At 39.7% G+C, this 19,163-nt stretch overlaps 1 protein-coding gene across 1 annotated transcript in view; it reads right to left on the bottom strand.

Moving 5' to 3' along the window:
• Positions 1 to 19,163, bottom strand: part of acap3a (ArfGAP with coiled-coil, ankyrin repeat and PH domains 3a) — a 71,049-nt gene that overhangs the window by 37,222 nt on the left and 14,664 nt on the right. Inside the window, exons 2-3 of the mRNA XM_022677035.2 lie at positions 3,715 to 3,772; positions 233 to 352 (exon numbers count right to left, since the gene is read on the bottom strand). Coding sequence (XP_022532756.2) covers positions 233 to 352; positions 3,715 to 3,772 — 178 coding nt within the window. The remainder of the gene's footprint in view (positions 1 to 232; positions 353 to 3,714; positions 3,773 to 19,163) is intronic.

Below are 19,163 nucleotides of genomic sequence, written 5' to 3'. Positions count from 1 at the left end.
GTTCACACAGCAGGATCTGGAAGAGGAGGAAGTGTAATCTTGGGTCTGACATTATATTTTACAATGGAAAAACTGCAGCAAGCGTGTCAGGCTTTAATAAGGTCCTCAGCATCAGAAAAACAGGGTTTAATATCAGTCCCAGGTGGAGGAAAACACATTAAATACAGAAATAAAGCATAAAAACACTGAATAAGGAGGAGTTTAGAAAACTAAACCCACACTAAACACTCACTGATATCATTTCATCCTTCTTGCACTGCTGAGACAGGTCTCTGATGCCGTTCACAAAAAGCTTATTGGCGCTGACGTACGCCTTCCCCGCCTCGATCATCCCACTGCATAACTTCACCAGCTACAGAGAGACAGAGAGAGAGAGAGAGAGAGAGAGAGACAGAGAGAGAGACAGAGAGAAAGAGAGAGAGAGACAGAGAGAGAGAGAAAGAGAAAGAGAGACAGAGAGAGAGACAGAGAGAGAGAGAGACAGATTATTAACCAGATTGTTAAGATGCTGTTTTTCTTCATCTTTTTTAGAGATCTATAGCTGAGCTGTAGTATAACAGTGCATTGTGCAGCTTGATTTGGGGGCGTGTCAATGTGTCTTTACTATCGTAACGACGGGAAAAGTACACCTTGCATGGCTCAAAACATGCAAAAGGCATGTACTAATGCTTTTAATTAATTGTGGGTGTGTTTTGGGCGTACTGTACTCTACTGTACGGTAGTTGTTGAACTATGGTGTAGATTACGGTGGTTTCCGGTTGAGAGTATGCTGTGCTCTATTGGCTGCTGCTTTTTACTGCTGTGTGGGATTGAGTATAAAATGTTATTGTAAAGCATCCTTGGGATTCTAGAAAGGTGCAATATCATTGTGACTTCAATTGTTCATTAAGTCATTAATTTATTCATGTTGGCACACACACACACACATTTTCACACGTGTAACAGGTGCCATTTTTCTACATTATAACCCATTTTTCACTAATGTGCCAATTATCTCCCCACATGTAGAAACTACAGTAACTGTTTCCCACTTTCTTCACGTCCCATGATCCCGCAGTCGTTACACAAGCGGCTCTCATGTGGTCACATGTTTGTTTTATACCCTCAATTATCACCCCGCGTCCTGTGTGTGTGTGTGTGTGTGTGTGTGAGAAAGTGTGTGTGTGTGTGACACATTCTCAGGTGGCCTGCATGTGTGAGACTGTAAGCATATGGCAGCCATCACACCCGGAGTCTGAGCTCAGTGCTTCACTAATCCAGATCTAACTGAAACCAGACTGCACTCCACACTAAAAAAATGATGAGTAAAATTTACTTTAAAAAAGTTTCACAACTTTCTGCATTTGCTTTTTTTAAAGTAAATTAAATTTCAGATAAATTTAAGTAACTTCAACTCGGTTTCAGGACTTTCCTAAAAGTTTACTAAAAGAAAGGATTGATACAGTTCAGTTCTCTTATTTACTCTGTGTAACTCTATTTAAGTCTTGAAAACGAGTTAAAGTTACTTAAAATTATCTGAAATTAAATTTACTTAAAAAAAGCAAATGCAGAGAGTTGTGAAACTTTTTTAAAGTAAATTCTACAAAATCTTTTTTCAGTTCGGAGCATCACAGCTCCTTCAGCTCCTTCAGTTCATTCCGTTTCTTCAGCTTTTGGCTTTTTGAACTGCGTCTTTCTTCTCTTTCTCTCTCTGCACTCTTTTAATCACATTCAGTCACAGCATGGCACAGCGCGCCGGAGCCCGGGGAAAATTCTCAGCCAGGGAAAGTCGACTCTCTTTATTTCTCACACTTTGGTCCAAAACTCCTGACGCAAAACGCCTGTGTTCATTCAGCCGCCGGTACGACCCGGATCACACCGGCAGAACCCCCGACTGTGATCAATCAGACGCTGAGGGATCAATAACTACCAGTGTTGCAGTAGATGTTACTGAGCTTAAATTAACAGATAATAAAATTATCAAGTTTCACCAAAATAACTCCATAATTATAAAAAAGGGGATAAAAATGTGTAAAAAATTATTTATATTTTTGTAAAAAAGAATACAATTATATTTAAGTAGGTTTTAATTTCTTGCTCGGATCGGATGTCTTTAAAGGCTGTGTCCCTCTGCTGTTGCCGTACCTCCATCAGACGAGTCAGAGAGACACATAGCAAGCCAGACTGGAGGTAGAGCGAGGCAGAGCTCTGAGACGGATACGCTGCAGCTGCTGCAGTTACTCATTAATACAGTATATATATATACAGCTCTGTAAAAAATGAAGGTCGCACTTCAGTTTCTGAATCAGTTTCTCTGATTTTGCTATTTATAGGTTTATGTTTGAGTAAAATGAACATTGTTGTTTTATTCTATAAACTACAGACAACATTTCTCCCAAATTACAAATAAAAATATTTTAGAAATTGTCATTTAAACCCAAAAAAGATGCAGAGTATTTACACATCAAAGTCCATATTCAGTTGTAAAAGTTCAGAAATCAATATTTGGTGGAATAATCCTGGTTTTTAATCACAGTTTTTTTCATGCATCTTGGCATCATGTTCTCCTCCACCAGTCTTACACACTGCTTTTGGATAACTTTATGCTGCTTTACTCCTGGTGTAAAAATTCAAGCAGTTCAGTTTGGTGGTTTGATGGTTTGTGATCATCCATCTTCCTCTTGATTATATTCCAGAGGTTTTCAATTTGGTAAAATCAAAGAAACTCATCATTTTTAAGAGATATCTTATTTTTTACAGGGCTGTATATCTCTGCGATAAATTTAATGCAATCTGAATAAAAGCAGAGGTGCAGAGAAGGTCTTTCTTTATCTGGTTGCCGTGGTTACAGAGGAGGATGATGGTCAACATAAGACAGGATGAGAGGTGCAGCCGTTCTGAGTCCCGTTCTGCCTGATCTAATTGTGTAAAGCTGTAATTACATAAACCTTAAGCCACATGTGCAAAACGTACCCAAAACAAGAACAGAGACCTGGTAAACAACATGAGACCGAGCACAGAAGCTCCACTCAGATCCGTATAAAATTATCACCCAGCTAAAAACACTTTTCTGCACTTCAACACGCTGTTAAAAAAGTACCTAAGTAACTTTTACTCAGTAAAGTAAATTTTAAATGAGCTACTTTTACTTGAGTAGATTTTAGACTGGTAATTTTACTTGTACTTAAGTAAAAATTTACTATATTAATAATATTTTTATTTTTTTACAATATTTTAGTACTCTTTTTACCTCTAATGAATATTCTTCAATTACCTAACCTAACAACCTGAACAGAGAGCTGAGTAAATGGGAGTGGAGGAGGAGGAGGAAGGGGCGGAGTAATCCAGATTGACAGCTGTCACTCAAGGTCATCAGGAACAGATGGACCAGTGACATCACAGACATTAGGGAGGCATCTGCTGTGTTGATTTCAGGCAAACGCTGTGCTCAGAAATCACAACTTAGTACAATACTGTAATGGACTCCATTAAGAGAATTCAGACATGAACAGAACAGTAAATGCATTTATATTAGGTTTTCTCTTTTGCAAAAAAAAAATATATTTTTTTTGTATTTTGTATATGTATATATATATATATATATGTATATATATATATACAACAAATCTGGAGATTTTAACTAATAGAGAGAATTAACAAGAGAAATAGAACTGGTGCACGCTATAAACCTAAATGCATACCATAAAACTCGCACAGTCCGAAAGTGTGCCTTACCTTATCTAGCTTAGCTTCAATCTCCACCACTTCCGTCTCCACCTCATCAATATTCGCCCTGAAACAACACAAACATGAGTAGGTTATAGCAAAGAATTCCGACTATTAAAAATATTAATAGCAACATTTATATATGACATTTTATACAGGCAACCTGCCCGTCCCTCACCATCAAAAATACATAACATGCTAGTGTTAGTGCGTGTTGTTACAGTTCTGTACCACATACTCATGGCAAGGCTATCATCTAATCTGATGATTATTTTTTCGATTAGTTGGTTAGTCAATAATCCGTGTATCATTCGTTCATTTGATATTCAATTGAGAATCAAAATCGGAAAATTAAAAAACCAATTCGTTTTTTCGTTTTTTCGTTTTTGAATATAATACCAAAAAACGAATAACGGCTTGTATTTTGTATTTTTATTTGGTTATCCAAACAAAAATTGGAAATTTAAAAAACGGACCAGGAGCCGAATTTGATTTTGATTTTGAACTTGACCCATTTGTGTGCCCCGGAAGTTACTGATTTGTTTATTCTTGGTGGGTTTCTGTTGCGCGGGAGTTCACTGCAGTGTTATCTACACAGTCTGTATTGCTGTAGGCTTTGGATGGAGTTGAGGATGGAGAGTTTTATCTTGTTCAGAGGAACTAAACGCGTTGCAGTGAAAGAAGACGATATGACAACAGAAAAAATCGGCAGGATCTTTCAGGTGTTTGTCTAACGTTCCGTAGCTAAATGTCATATTTAGTTAATACCTTCAAAAAGATCTTTAATTAGGCCAGAATGTGGTTCCAGTCCGGCCATGCTGCCTACAGCAATACAGACTGTGTAGATAACACTGCAGTGAACTCCCGCGCAACAGAAACCCACCAAGAATAAACAAATCAGTAACTTCCAGGGCACACAAATGGGTCAAGTTCAAAATCAAAATCAAATTCGGCTCCTGGTCCGTTTTTTAAATTTCCAATTTTTGTTTGGATAACCAAATAAAAATACAAAATACAAGCCGTTATTCGTTTTTTGGTATTATATTCAAAAACGAAAAAACGAAAAAACGAATTGGTTTTTTAATTTTCCGATTTTGATTCTCAATTGAATATCAAATGAACGAATGATACACGGATTGTCAATCAGCCATGATTTTCAATGTTGAAACAATAAAATAAACATCTGAATGTGGGGTTTATGTGTTAGTAGTGTTTGTTCTTTTCTTGGTTCTTTCTGTTCCTGTCTTGTGTTCCTAAAGCACATGGCCCTGTTTTTTTGTTGTCTTGTCAGAGAGCCCTCTGATAGGTTTATTTCACATTAGGCCCAAAATTAACCACACCCATCATTAATTAAAAGAGTTAGTACATGAGTTTTGTGCGTTTCAAGCTGCACAAGGCGTATTTTTGGCGCCCTCACGATACGTAATTGACAGGTACACTATGGACTGCAAAAATTGGGCCCAAAATTCTGTTTAAAAAGTCAAACCACAACTTGAGACCCCCTAAAAAAGGTCTAGCGACGCCCCTGAGTGACGGAGACGGCGGCTGCCAGTAATCTGACACAGACAAAACAGAGAGAAAGAGGCTAACCGCAGTGTTTGGCTAACCCACCCCAACACACCATCAGCAGCCAGACCACCACACCCACGTCTCAGTGTGTGTGTGTGAGTGTGTGTGTGTGTGTGTGTGTGTGGGCCAGACGTGAGCTGGAGACTGCTGTTTGTCAGAATGTAGTCGAGGGGTGTGTTTTTAGTAATGTGTGTCATCCTTCACTTTCCAAATCACTAGAACTCAGATCTTAATGCTGATTTTATTGATTAATAAGTGAATTTTGATTTTAAATTTACACTATTTAGATTCAGAGTTCTGAACCATAGTGTCAAAACCACATGTGCTATAACTAATCTATTATCTTGTGAACAGTACGCTAACCCTTGGCTAACATTAGCTATCATTAGCTTGTGGCTAATGTGATAATTTTAAGCTAAAGCTAACTACTAACAAACTACCAAGCCACAACTATTATTAATAACAGTATCTGAATTGATCATGCAGTGTAACCTTATAGTATTATGTAGGGGTGCTTTGAGTGCTTGTATGTACATTTATATGTAGGTGGATGTATGTGGATGTCTGCTATACATATATTTACGGATATTTTTTTTTATTGTACACAGACTGAAATGTTTGAGTATTGCTTTGTGAACAGTTAGCATGTTAGCTGCTAGCCTTGCAGATGTGTTTCCTGAGTAGATAGACTCTGACTTGGAGGACAGCTGCTCTCTCTCTCTCTCTCTCTGTCCCTCAGGCATTCTCTCTCTCTCTCTCTCTCTATCCATCCCAGTTCACTGCACATGGCACTCCTAGGACGGACGCATGATGCCCCCCGGCTGGTAACCATGGTAACCGTTGGTGTGGCAGGGGTGGTGATGACCCCTCTCCCCCGGCGCGGCTCTGTCTGTCTCCTGTCCGCCGTCTGAACGGCGCTGTTAGCAACCTTGTGTGTGTGTCTGTGTGTTTGTTGTGGTGTGTGAGACACAGAGAGTGAGACAGGTATTGACCCCTGAGCGTCTGACAGGAAGTACCAGCTGAGACGGGCGCTGCCCTCCTCCACAGGGTGCCGAGAATAATGAGACGGTCACTTTCTCACTCGCCGCCGACACAACACAGCTGAGAGCGAGAGTTTACCCACACCTTTACCTTTCTTTTAAAGGCCTGCCTATAGAAATATAATTAATAATAATAAAAAATAATAATATTTAGCTAAAATGCTAATCTTTGATGTCTCAGAGACGTATTTGAGATTCTCATTTAGGTCTCATTTAGAGATCGCCTTTTTCACAAATGTTAGGAACAATAGAATTAGTTAAAAATGAGACACAAGATACTTTTGCAATGATAATGTGGTTTTACCTGCGAGGTATTTCCTCAAAACAGTCCAATATCAGATATTTTTGATGCATTTCATCTTTTGTAAAGCATCGTAATTAAATTAAATTGTTGCAGGGTCACAGATTTACTGCACTCAGTGCTCCTATCGAGTAAAAGCTGCATTTTATCTGAGACATGATGTCACCAATTGCTTTAGCAGTGATTACCTAGCCGAGCACTTAGTTCATGTCTTTGTTGGAAAAGGGTGGATGAGTGGGGCGAGGGGGGGTGGATGATTGGTGGGTTGGGTGGATGATTGATGGGGGGAGGGTACTGGATGGGTATTTTCTCTCAGCCTCTGTTTTTAGTCTGGTTTGGGTTATTTTAGGGAGGCATGTATGCGGGAGAACTCCCCTCACTGTTCCTACGTCCTCTAAAACCAGCCCATTACAGGCATTCAAACCAAATGACCCCGACAAAACACACAGGGTGGGCTTTACTGAGAGTCCAGACGAGCATCACTAGCTTGTGTATGTAAAGATCTAGGGCTTAACTAAGTTATTTTTTTACAGACTGTTTAAGCATCCTGTATAATATGTAGTTTTTATTTTTGTAGGCAGTGAAAATGGTTGTGTCCCAAAAACCATGCCTGTTTAAAACCATGCACCTTGTAAGTCTCTTGCCTAGTCTATTGGACTGCACGTAGTTGACGTCCCCAGAGAGTAGCATAAACCAACCACCTGGGATTCTACACCATAGCGACCACCTGAAATACCATAGCAACCATGTGCAAACACCATAGCAACCCCAAGAGGGTCAAACACGGTCAGATCTTTAAAAATACCCTGCATGGGCTCTGAGTTGTTCAGTGGTTTAAAGCGCTGCCACTATAATCGGGAGATTGGTGGTTCGAATCCCAGTCATGCAGCTTGACACCAGCTGCCGGAGCCCCGAGAGAGCACGGCTGACCTTGCTCTAGCACCATGGTTCTTATAAGCCTGAATTTAACTGGTCCAAGAACCAATAATTTTTTAGGTGGAAAAGAGCGACCAGAGGAAACCAAGCCAATTGTGCTCTCTCAGACTCTGGCTGCTGATGGCAAACAGCATGAATCGTACAACTTTTGGTTGCACCAAATTTTGATCCTTTGTTCCTCTTTCACACCTTCTAGTTTGGTTCAGACCCAAATTTGGCAGGTGAGAAAACACCTAGTCTAGACTAGACTATAAGTCTAGTACCGAACCAGACACCAATGATTAGATTTACCAGAATCCTGGAAAAATGTGTTTTTAAAACTGTTGAACTATCAACAATGCCTCCTGCTGATTTCTTAAAACCACATTTGTGAATTCACGCTGACATTCTGCAAATCCAGAATGTAATTCTAAGAGAATCTTAAACTGTTTTCAAAAGAAATGGTCCATGCATAAACTCTGGAGAACTCATGGCCAACCATGGACACCCAGGTTCTAGAAACATTGCTTCGTGGGAACATTTCAGCGAGATATTAAAAACAGAGACTGGAATTTAATGTTGGCATTGTAACACCAGTCTGATTGATCCGTTTGGACTCTGTTGGACTGTGAGGCATCTGAACCCAGGCCAGCTCCCCCACATCGGAGACAGAAACAGTGCTTTAAGTCTTGCAGAGTCTTTCTCCAGTTTCCGCTGAGACTTTCTCCACCATCAGACTTCTCTCAGGTGGAAACAGATTCCAGCAGATTCCAGCATGAAATATGCAGAATCGGTCGGAAAATGCAAAACCTGTGTGTGTGTGTGTGTGGGCTTCTCCTCGCACACATCATTCCTGCAGGCCTGCGATTTGGGAATTGTTTGCATGCTAACGCCAGCTGAGCTCATTCAGGCCTGCCAGAGACTGGCTAAACATGGATCGTTCAGCCTCGTTCTGGCAGCAGCCGCCGCCGCGATCTCCGAATCGTCTCTGAGATAAAACTGCTGTCTGGTCTAGAATGAAGAGAATCCACAGTGAGGAATTAGGGTAAAGGGGAGGGGGTGTCCGTCTCCCTCCGTGCTCTTTTGGCGGATGATGCGTTTTGCTCGCCTGGCTGCTCGCTAACCCCTCCAACATCAACACGCTCTCGCTCCGAGACGTCGGGAGCTGTCACTTGACCGGATGTCTCGTTTGAGTAGCGTGAACTTTTGCCCGTCTACTGATGCTTAGCCCTCTCCTCTCATTAGCCTCTAGCTAAACAGTCTCGCTGTGGCTCATGCCATGCCCTCTGCCTCTATACAGGGCTTTCAGAGTCAGAGTTCCCTGCACTGGAAAAGGGTAAAACGGGAATGCTACATGGATGATGCATGCACTTGGATAATTACAGTGTCCTGCAAAAGTACTCTTACCACTTGAACGTTTTGAATGTCTTGAAATTTTTCTCCTCACAACCACAAATTAAATGTATGTTTTGTTGAGATTTTAAGTGACAAACTGACCCAAAGTAGCACATAATTTACAAGTGCAATGAAAAATCTAAAAAAACTGTGACATTAAGTATTCAGCCGCCCTATATCAACACTTAATAGAGCCATGTTTCACTGCAATTACAGCTGCAAGTCTACAGTTGTCCTGTGGACAGATTCTCCTGATCCACCTGAGCTGTGGATCTCTGCAGCTCCTCCAGAGTGATCATGGGCCTCATGGCTCTCCTTGCTGGATCTGTCAGTTTGGGTGGATGGTTGGTTCATGTCTTGGTAGGTTTGTAGAAACAGTTTTACTAGAATAACTTTTTCAGGTTTGTTGGTTTTTGGATGATGGATTGATGGAACAGCGCTGCCTGGGATGATCAAAGCTTGGTCTATTAGCTGTTAGTCTATTCCTTAAAATTTCAATAAAACACATTTAAGTTTGTGCTTGTAAGGTGATAAAAAGTGAAAAACTGGGTATAAATACGTTTGCAAGCCACTGTATCTGGTGTAGCGTAAATAAATGCAGCATAAATCTCTTACAGAAGTGGCTCCAACCAGACATGAATTACTGGACGAACCCCACAGCTGCCCAGGGCTTGCCAAAGGAGGCTTGAACAGATAGCCTCTGTTAGTGAATGGACCTTCTGATCAATATTCGCTGTAGTTTTCAGGTTTTAATGATCATTTAACTGCTGCTCTGATTGGTTTGGGCAGCTGAGAGTCTGAGCAGGCAGAGCTCTGTTCTTACTGACGGATCAGAACAGCTGAGAACGCTGCCTCCATCCGCCCGACAGACCCAATACTTAAAAACTAAAACAGACTGAAAAAGGAAACTTACTGTGAGAAATAGAACCGGAAACATCTGTGCAGTTTAAGACCTGCTGAAAGTGTTAAACACTGGAGATGTTCTTTTACTAACTAGTGACAAAACTGGGCCTGTACTGGAATCAGGGGTTCAGGGACGCTGAGTACCCAACCAACCCAGAAACACCTCCATCTTTTAAACAACAACGTGAACCAAACTCAAGAGTTCTCAAGAGGGGTGAGGGTGTAACTCAGGCTTCATACACTTTTTAACCAATAAATTTCCAAAATTTTTTCATGACTTCAAGGCAAATTTCCATGACCATACAATTTTTAAAACATCAGTGCTGAGCAGACATGGACAATAAAACCGTGACCGTACGAACCCTGATAATTTCAGGAAAAATAATATGGGTAGTGTCCTGTAGGTAGTCTCCTGGAAGCAGCATCCTATGGGCAGAGTCCTCTAAGCAGCATCCTGTAGGCAGCATTCCTGTGGGTAGTGTCCTGTGGGCAACGTCCTGTGGGTAGAGGCCTTGTTGGCAGTGTCCTGTGAGTAGTATCCTGTGGGCTGTGTCCTGTGGGTAGAGTCCTGTGGCCAGTGTCCTGTGGGAAGTGTCCTGTGGGCACCATTCATTGGGTAGTTTTCTGTGGGCAGCTTCCTGTGGGTACAGTCCTTAAGGCAGCGTCCATTAGGTATTGTCCCGTGGGCAGCATCTGGTGGGTAGTGTGCTGTGGGAAGCGTCCTGTAGGTAGTGTCCTGTGTGCAGCATTTGTCGGTGGTGTCCTGTAGGCAGTTTGATTGGTGTGCTTCACTATAAACATCCTTTATAAGGCAGATAATACGATCCCCTGATGTTAGATCAGTTTAGAGAAATTCTAAACGAGTTGTTTTTATATTTCTGTCTGGGAATGAGTAATTTATCTCCACTCACAGAACACAACATCTCAGGATGATGAAAAGTCCCGCTGCAGCCGGGCTCTGGACAGCACTGCTTATCCGGTGAAGCATCCGGCTGGGTTAGAGGCTGTCGCTGGAGGAATGCTCACCACCATCCCAAAAGCCAAAAGCAGCTGCTGAGACTCGAACCGTCAGCAGTGCTGAGAGCAGAGCTTCCAAACAACAGTATTTCAGTTATTTATTCAATGATTGTTGTTGTACGTGTGGTTATGGGATATGTCTATGGCAGTGGCTTCCAAATATGGTCCAGGTTTCTGGCTCTTGCGAGGTTTTGTTGTATTTTCCCTGCTGTAGCACACCCACATCATCTCAGGAACTCAGGAAGAGCTGTGTACTCAAGAGTATATGGCCAAAGCCATCTGTAGCCAACTTACTCGTTCTGGAATTCTGTAGAGTTTCCTGAACAGTTGATGCAACTAAAATCTGAAGTCTGTCTCAATTCAACCAGACACCAGAGTTATAACATGAGGAGCCCGGCCACTGCCTGCAAAAAAATAGCATTTCTGGTAGTGCTATATAATTTATGGTTGATGCCCGTTTATTCAAAAATAGCCTTGCTGGTTGTGCTGACAGCTGTGGAGATCTGTGCAAGTGCAGGAGCCACACCAAGCTAAAATAAAATTATGTGCATTAATAAGCCAAACATTACAAACATCTCATGAGGTTTCGATAAATTATTATCAATGATGTAAAATGTTTTTAAAACTGTTATTCACTTTCCAGTATTTGGCTCTATACCTATAGCAAAATAAGAGAGCACTTAAAAATGATGAGTTTCTTTGATTTTACCTAATTAAAAACCTCTGGAATATAATCAAGAGAAAGATGGACGATCACAAACCATCAAACCACCAAACTGAACTGCTTGAATTTTTGCACCAGGAGTAAAGCAGCATAAAGTTATCCAAAAGCAGTGTGTAAGACTGGTGGAGGAGAACATGATGCCAAGATGCATTAAATTAAAACTGTGATTAAAAACCAACCAGGGTTAAATAAACAAATATTGATTTCTGAACTCTTAAAGAAACTTTAAAAATATAAACATGAAGTTGGCCTATTCTATTAAGTGTAAGTAATTGAATAAATGTGATATCTTTGTTAGCCTTTAAGTAAGGTTTTAACAGCCTCGTCCTCAAACATTAGACCTTCCTCGTCCTCTAGGTTTCTTGGCACAGGACGTTCAGGCTCCAGTTGTTGGAGACGAGGCAAAAGGAAGCTCGAAAGAACAGAACAGAATCTCTGCAGCGGCAGCGAGTGTGAAAATGACTTCCTGCCTGTCATCCTCGGCCAGGGCATGCCGCTACGCTGGATAATGTTCTGGCACAGGCGAAACGGAATAATCTATGGACTCTGTAACAGGCCTGATCCACAGCTGTGGGAAAGAAAAGTCTGCAAAGGTCACAGAAGAGGCACAGGTCCTGGACTATCTCAGGGTTCTGGCTGTTTGTGAGAAACACACCAGAAAAGCAGGAAAGAAATCTATATAGGAGCTTGTTCTCTGCCTTGGCACTATTTTTCCTTGTTGCTTATTTTCAGATAAGATTAGCGAAGGTTCCAGAAACAGAAGATCTGGAATTCTGCAGCAATGAAGCTAAAGATATATTGCATTATATTTAGAATAAAGACTGTATTTTTCATCATTTGCATGATACAACTCTAATACAGTCGTGTTGTGTTGTATTCAAAGATTTATTGCACAAGAAATGCACCCACAGCGCTGCTAACAACTTGATTAGTCACACTCAATTCGGCTGCGGCCAATGGAGCCTAAGGCTCTGGCATGATCTTTCTGACCTCTGACCCCTGTAGAAAGAGCAGCTGTGACCACCCTGCTTCATCTCAACCAAAAGAAGGCCATATTTACCACACAGTACCCCACTGTCTGTGTTCCAAAGTCTAGACTCCATCATTACAGGCTGCTAAAAGCAGAGAAATGCAGCTGAAGTTTGGAGCAATCTGAAGGACGCAGCTGATGTATCCTTCCATGCCCTCAGTTACACCCAGTTCACTGCACACATGCTAGGCAACAGGAAAAAAACAGCATCATGAAAAGTGTGTGTAAATGGCAGAAAACAAAGCAAAATCATGACCAATAGGTTTCTAAGCAGTAGTCTTAACGTTTGGAACGTGGACAAATATCTATTTTATTGAAGGCAAGGAGACGAAACTGCGTGAGATGTGCGTCCGGACGGGACTAAAATTACCGGAGGAGCACGGAGTTCAGAGAAAAACAGTACATCTACATGATCGTTCTGGACAGGAATAAAATCACAAAGGATAAAAACCCCCCATAAAAGAGAAAATTACCCAGAACCCCCTGAGAAAATAATACCATCAAGATAGGGCTTATGTTAAAGTCTGGATCTCTTTTAGTTTACAGTATACACATCTGTTTGATTCCTTTTGGGTGCATTTTTTTATTATGAATATTTGTGGACGTGGACATCATTTTTTAATCCCTAATATTTAAGGGTAAGAAAAAAAGCTTGGACAAGGACACGTCTTATAAAAACGCAGAATCTGCCCACTGTTTTCAGCCAATAGCGCAGCAGCTTGATATGAGCCAGCAGATGCCTAATTAGTTGAGCGTGCTGTCCTCATTAGCCCGGCCGCTTTCAGACGGACATCATGCTTACTGAGCATCAGGCAGAAAAACAGCAGATGGGAAAGTCTCTGGGTTTTTGACCACAGAGCTCCAAAACTTTCCATCGCTCTGCATGACCAGGCTGATCTAATCAATTTCTCATTTTATTCATTTAGAAAAAAGGAGCCGTGCATCGAGTATTAGAAATAACTTGTCTGAAAACTTTTAGCATTCAGCCAAATAGGAGAAAAAAAAATATTTTATTTATTTTAAATAATTTTGCAGTGTTTCCTCTAACATTAGGATTTTTGCTAACAATGCTGAGGTAAATTCATAATAAGACAATAGCACTGCTGAGGTAAATTTGTTATTAAAATAGCAATGCTAAAGTAAATTCATGACTACTGAGGTAAATTTGTTATTAAAATAGCAATGCTAAAGTAAATTCATGACTACTGAGGTAAATCTGTTATTAGAATAGCAATTCTGAAGTAAATTTATGATTCGAATAACAATGCTGAGGTAAATTTATAATAAGAATAGCACTGCTAACGTAAATTTGTGATTAGAATAGCACTGCTGAGGTAAATTAACAATTAGAATAACAATGCTGAGGTAAATTCGTGATTAGAATAGCATTGCTGAGATGAATATATGCACTGCTGAGGCAAATTTGTGATTAGAATGGCACTGGTGATGTGAATTCATAATAAGAATAGCATTGCTGAGGTAAATTGATGATTAGAATAACAATGCTGTATAATAAAAGTAGCACTGCTCAGGTAAATATGTCATTATAATGGCACTGCTAAGATAAATTTGCGATTAGAATAGCACTGCTGAAGTAAAATTCTTTTTTTTGTCTCGTTTTTGGTTTTGGCCAAAAATGTTAATTTTGCATATCCCTAGTAGAGCGAATAAATAATCTAAAAAATATGACAAATATAGTTAATTGTTATGATAATCAAGATTTTCTCTCTACATTGTTTTTCTTTATTAATTCTGAATTTTTGGATGGGTTACTCAAGCATTACAGTCACCACAGAGCCTCTGTAATCAGGCCCCAGCCCCCGGGGAGCCGACACTTCAGAAACAGAGCGTCCAGCACCAACAAAAGCTCTTCATCAGGAGGATGAGAGCTGATTAACCCTTTCAGGTCACTTCTATTCAGTGCAGTAAAGCCGGTGCAGCATTCAGACCCAGACTGCTCTATAGAGACAGTATTAGCATGCATTCTCTACATAACAATACTGCAGCTAATGACAAACCATTCTTTACCAATCTCCTAAAGAGCCTGCATAAACACAGCACTTCAGTTTCTGAATCAGTTTCTCTGATTTTGCTATTTATAGGTTTATGTTTGAGTAAAATGAACATTGTTGTTTTATTCTATAAACTACAGACAACATTTCTCCCAAATTCCACATAAAAATATTCTCATTTAGAGCATTTATTTGCAGAAAATGAGAAATGACTGAAATAACAAAAAAGATGCAGAGCTTTCAGACCTCAAATAATGCAAAGAAAACAAGTTCATATTCATAAAGTTTTAAGAGTTCAGAAATAATCAATATTTGGTGGAATAACCCTGGTTGGTTTTTAATCACAGTTTTTTTTCATGTATCTCTCCATCATGTTCTCCTCCACCAGTCTTACACACTGCTTTTGGATAACTTTATGCTGCTTTACTCCTGGTGTAAAAATTCAAGCAGTTCAGTTTGGTGGTTTGATGGTTTGTGATCATCCATCTTCCTGTTGAGAGGTTTTTAATTTGGTAAAAAATAAAAAACATTAAGTGGTTTTAAGTGGTAACTCTTTCTTTTTACAGAGCTGTAGAAGGTCAATCTTAGAACCACCTGTATGCTTAGGGTCGTTGTCTTGCTGCATGACCCATGTTCTCCAGATTCAGTTCACAAACAGATTTTCTTCAGAATTGGCTGTTATAATTTATAATTCTAAAAGTTTTCCTTCAACGATGGCAAACCATCCTGGATCAGATGCACTGAAGCAACAAGCTCAAACCATGAAACTACCACCACCAAGTTTCACAGATGTGTTTTTACATCGCTGAAAAAAGGACCAAACTTGGAAAAATTTTGCAAAATAAATATGTTATGTGTTTATCTGTGTTTACGTGTTTTGTCGATGTTGCCAGATCCAGTTAAAACACTGCTTTGAGATTCTGGTTCATGTATACAGTATATGGTTGCGTCACACGATGTCTGCAGACTTTTCAGGAGCGCTTTTATCCTGAGGAATTCCTCTTCCACCACATCCTAAACATCTCCTAATGGACTCAGATCCGCTGAACATTAAGGCCACTGAGGAACAAACAAAGAACCCAAGAACAATGAACCCAGTTTCATTATCTACTGGCCATCTAACCAGTAGCGTCTGAGCTAGCTGAGCAGGTTAGCATTAGCGCCAGGTGGTCCGGGATGACTGCAGTGCGCAAAAATGTCAGTGGAGATAGAAGGAATGAGCTGAGAGAAAACACACACACACACACACACACACACACACACACTTGCTGTGGGAATTGAGAACGACCCCACACAATGGTCTATTGTTAGCCGGTGTGCTGGGACTCCCCCCAAACTGAGCTGAATTGGGACGAGACCTGCACTGTAAAAAATGATGTGCTACTTTTACTTTAAAACACACTGCAGTGATTTTTGCAAGCTTGTTTTTAAGTGTAACCCACAAATCTTTTAGTGTAAAAAAAACTTTTATGGTCATTTTTAATAAAACCTTTAAGGTCTCATTTGATTTTTTCATTAATTTTAAAATGTCTAGTTGTGTTTCTAGTATGAATGAATGTACTGTGAGCTGTTTTCAGTGAAAAACAAGAGTGCTCTGGTGATCCAGTATAACACTGCTTTAGTCCGGTGGAGGAGTGGGTTGGAGGGGAGAAACAATAGGATTTCTGCTCTTGCTCATGAATATTCATATATTCATGCACGCAAACATATCGCCTCTGATTGGCTAACAGCACTGCGACACCAGGAGGCAGCGAGATGGACAACAGTTAGAAACGTTTTAAAATAAAGACATTTTTACACTAATAACAGTCTTTGCAATGTCATATTTTACTTTATAACATGTGTAATAATGCCCTGCTAAGTGCAGTTCAGCCACTGACCTAGTCTTAGAGTCTCTGTAAAACACCAAATCCACCGGAGATCCTATTTAAACCTATAGTTACACACAGAGGTGGGTAGTACAGAAATTAAAAATCCACCCCAGAGCTGCCCAGGCAGTTAGAACAAAACCCTGAGGTGGATTTTTCCAATTGTACTTGGCTGGTGGTGTTTTCCTCCATAGAAAAAAGTCCTCAACTTATTATAGTAAACTTTATTATCACTTTGGTTTGTTAAAGTCTGTTTAGGTTGGAATAAAATGTTAAAATCCTATTTAGACACACAGTTTCCTTCTTTCTGAGAAACTGTATTGTTATAACAGAATCAGCAGTGTGTTTTATAGATGGACGCCAGGCGCCGGTTCTCCACAATAGAGGCGGATTCTGCAGAAACAGACATGTGACGTCTGTTAGACGAGGGGTTTAAAGAATGAAACACAACAATAGACTGTCCAAAATAAACAAAACCATAAACCAAAAGAGTCCACAGGTCACGTCCATCTCTGCACTCTTTTCTCCAGGTGTTTCCTATAGCCGTTTTCACTCTTTCTCTCCTGACGTCATCGTGTCTGACCGTGTCAGGAAGTGCTCAGACCTGATCACTAGTTCTACGTAAAGTTTGTTGTGGAGATGTAGAGAGATAAGCTCTGGACAGGAAATGGTGTGACGTGTTTGACGTATGGAGGACTGTTATAGACCCTGACCTAAAGCTTTATGTTCTCAACCAAACCCACAGACCTGTAGACATGTTTCAGGTTCTGTACTGAATTAAAACCGAGCGAAATGTTTCTGTACACTCTCTCTCTCTATTCTGAAATATTACAGAAGAGATTACAGTAAAAAGACTCTAAACCACTTTACAGTATTATCACTGTCCCTCTCACAATAATACAGGGAAATACCATTAAAAAGCTTTAAAAAAAATACATAAATCATGATTTTAATACATTTTTAGTGATTGACACTACTTATCTAAACACAATTTAATTTATCCAATCCAACGCTTTTGTTTTTATTTAAATTCCCATTAATAAATGCTTACGAAATGTGTGCGCTGTTTGATATTTGCACTGGTGATTTTAAATTAAAATTAAAAGTCTTAAATATGCAGTTTCTATTAAAATATTGAGCAACCTGTTATTTGTCTTAAAGAACCGAATGCTAATCACAATATAAAACTTTTACAATCACATTTTTAAATAATGAAAAATATAAAATGCATTATTGTTATCATCAAAATTATAGAAATGTTTGAGAATTAATGTCTGGTGGGAGGGGGGGGGCAGCACAAGTAATGCTGTTGTTTTTGTTCTTAAAAAAGTGCCACAAACAAAATGATCATTGTTTATTTTTGTACCAACAAGATCGTACCGTTTTGTACTTTTTTGTAACAATTAATAAAAACGTATCGAAAAAGTATTGTATTGAATTGAATCGGTATTGAACTTCCGATATCATATCGGTATTGAAAAGCTATTGAAAGCTGTGGAATATGGAGCTCCACTAGTGTTTATTTCCTTCATTAAAGCTTGATTTCTATGCTCAATAACTGTAAAAATGCCTGTAAAAGGTTAACCTGAAGTAATAAGCATGTCTGTATCTAAAAGAAGTAAAAATTTAAAGTAAAAAAAGAAAATCTTTCCATAAACGAAATAAATCTCCTTCTATCTTCTCCGGCATGTGAGAACATGTGAAGCGCTTGGTTGAGGTTAAGTGAGGATGATGGATGGAGTGGGGGGTTATGGTGGTCTTCAGCAGGGTCGCCGTGTCTCAGAGGAGGAAGGCAGTGTGTAAACAGGCCGACATCACGCATCAGAACCAGAACGCACGCCTCGCTGAACCCCAATCCAAACCGCAAAGCCTCCTGAGACCTGGCAACCCCAGCACGCCGGCTGCAGAGCGCAGGAGACGCAGATACGCATCATAAAGTGTTAAAGTGGGCGTGATAATGCAGATTAAAGACGGGACTGATGGTTATCTTTACGTCCTGATGATTGTTAAAGAGCAAACGAAACTAAATAAACAAGATTATGTGTCTTTATCACAACGTTGCACCATAGAGGCTTTTGAAAGATGTTTAAACTTATGAGTTACATCACTATTATACAATTTGGGCTTTTTTATATATTTATATTTAATTAAAATGTGTGTTAAGAAGATCTGTGGCAACCTTAAATATGGTTCTAGTTTAAGCTTCTGACAGCAACAAATTTCAGACAAACTTTGGTCAGGATACTTTGTGCTATATCTGGCAACCCTGGCTGCACCTCATAATGGTAACTCACTTTCTGCTTTCTCTCTTTATCACTCCTAAGACAACAAAATCTCTCTCTCTCTCTCTCTCTCTCTCTATATATATATATATATATATATATATATATATATGTGGAATTTAACCACTGAGGATATGTTTTAACGTGTTATAAGCTGATTTACACTATAAAAAAGAGATGTACGATATGAGTACTTTTTTGTACTCAAAGGTACACTCTCTATAATTGTTCCCTCTGAAATACAAAGTCTTTTCTAACAGCAATAAGTACAGATTTGTACCATTTAATCTGCAGCCAAAAGGTACATTCAGTATTCTGTATCACTGTACTAATAAACTATATATATTTTAATTGCACATTTTTTATTTGAAAGCCAAGTTCTTGACACATATTCAGTTAATG

This window comes from Astyanax mexicanus, chromosome 13 (genome assembly GCF_023375975.1).
Source record: "Astyanax mexicanus isolate ESR-SI-001 chromosome 13, AstMex3_surface, whole genome shotgun sequence".
NCBI classification, from domain to species: domain Eukaryota; kingdom Metazoa; phylum Chordata; class Actinopteri; order Characiformes; family Acestrorhamphidae; genus Astyanax; species Astyanax mexicanus.
Note: the sequence above shows the minus strand (reverse complement) of the source record. Positions and strands in the feature narration are given on the sequence as shown.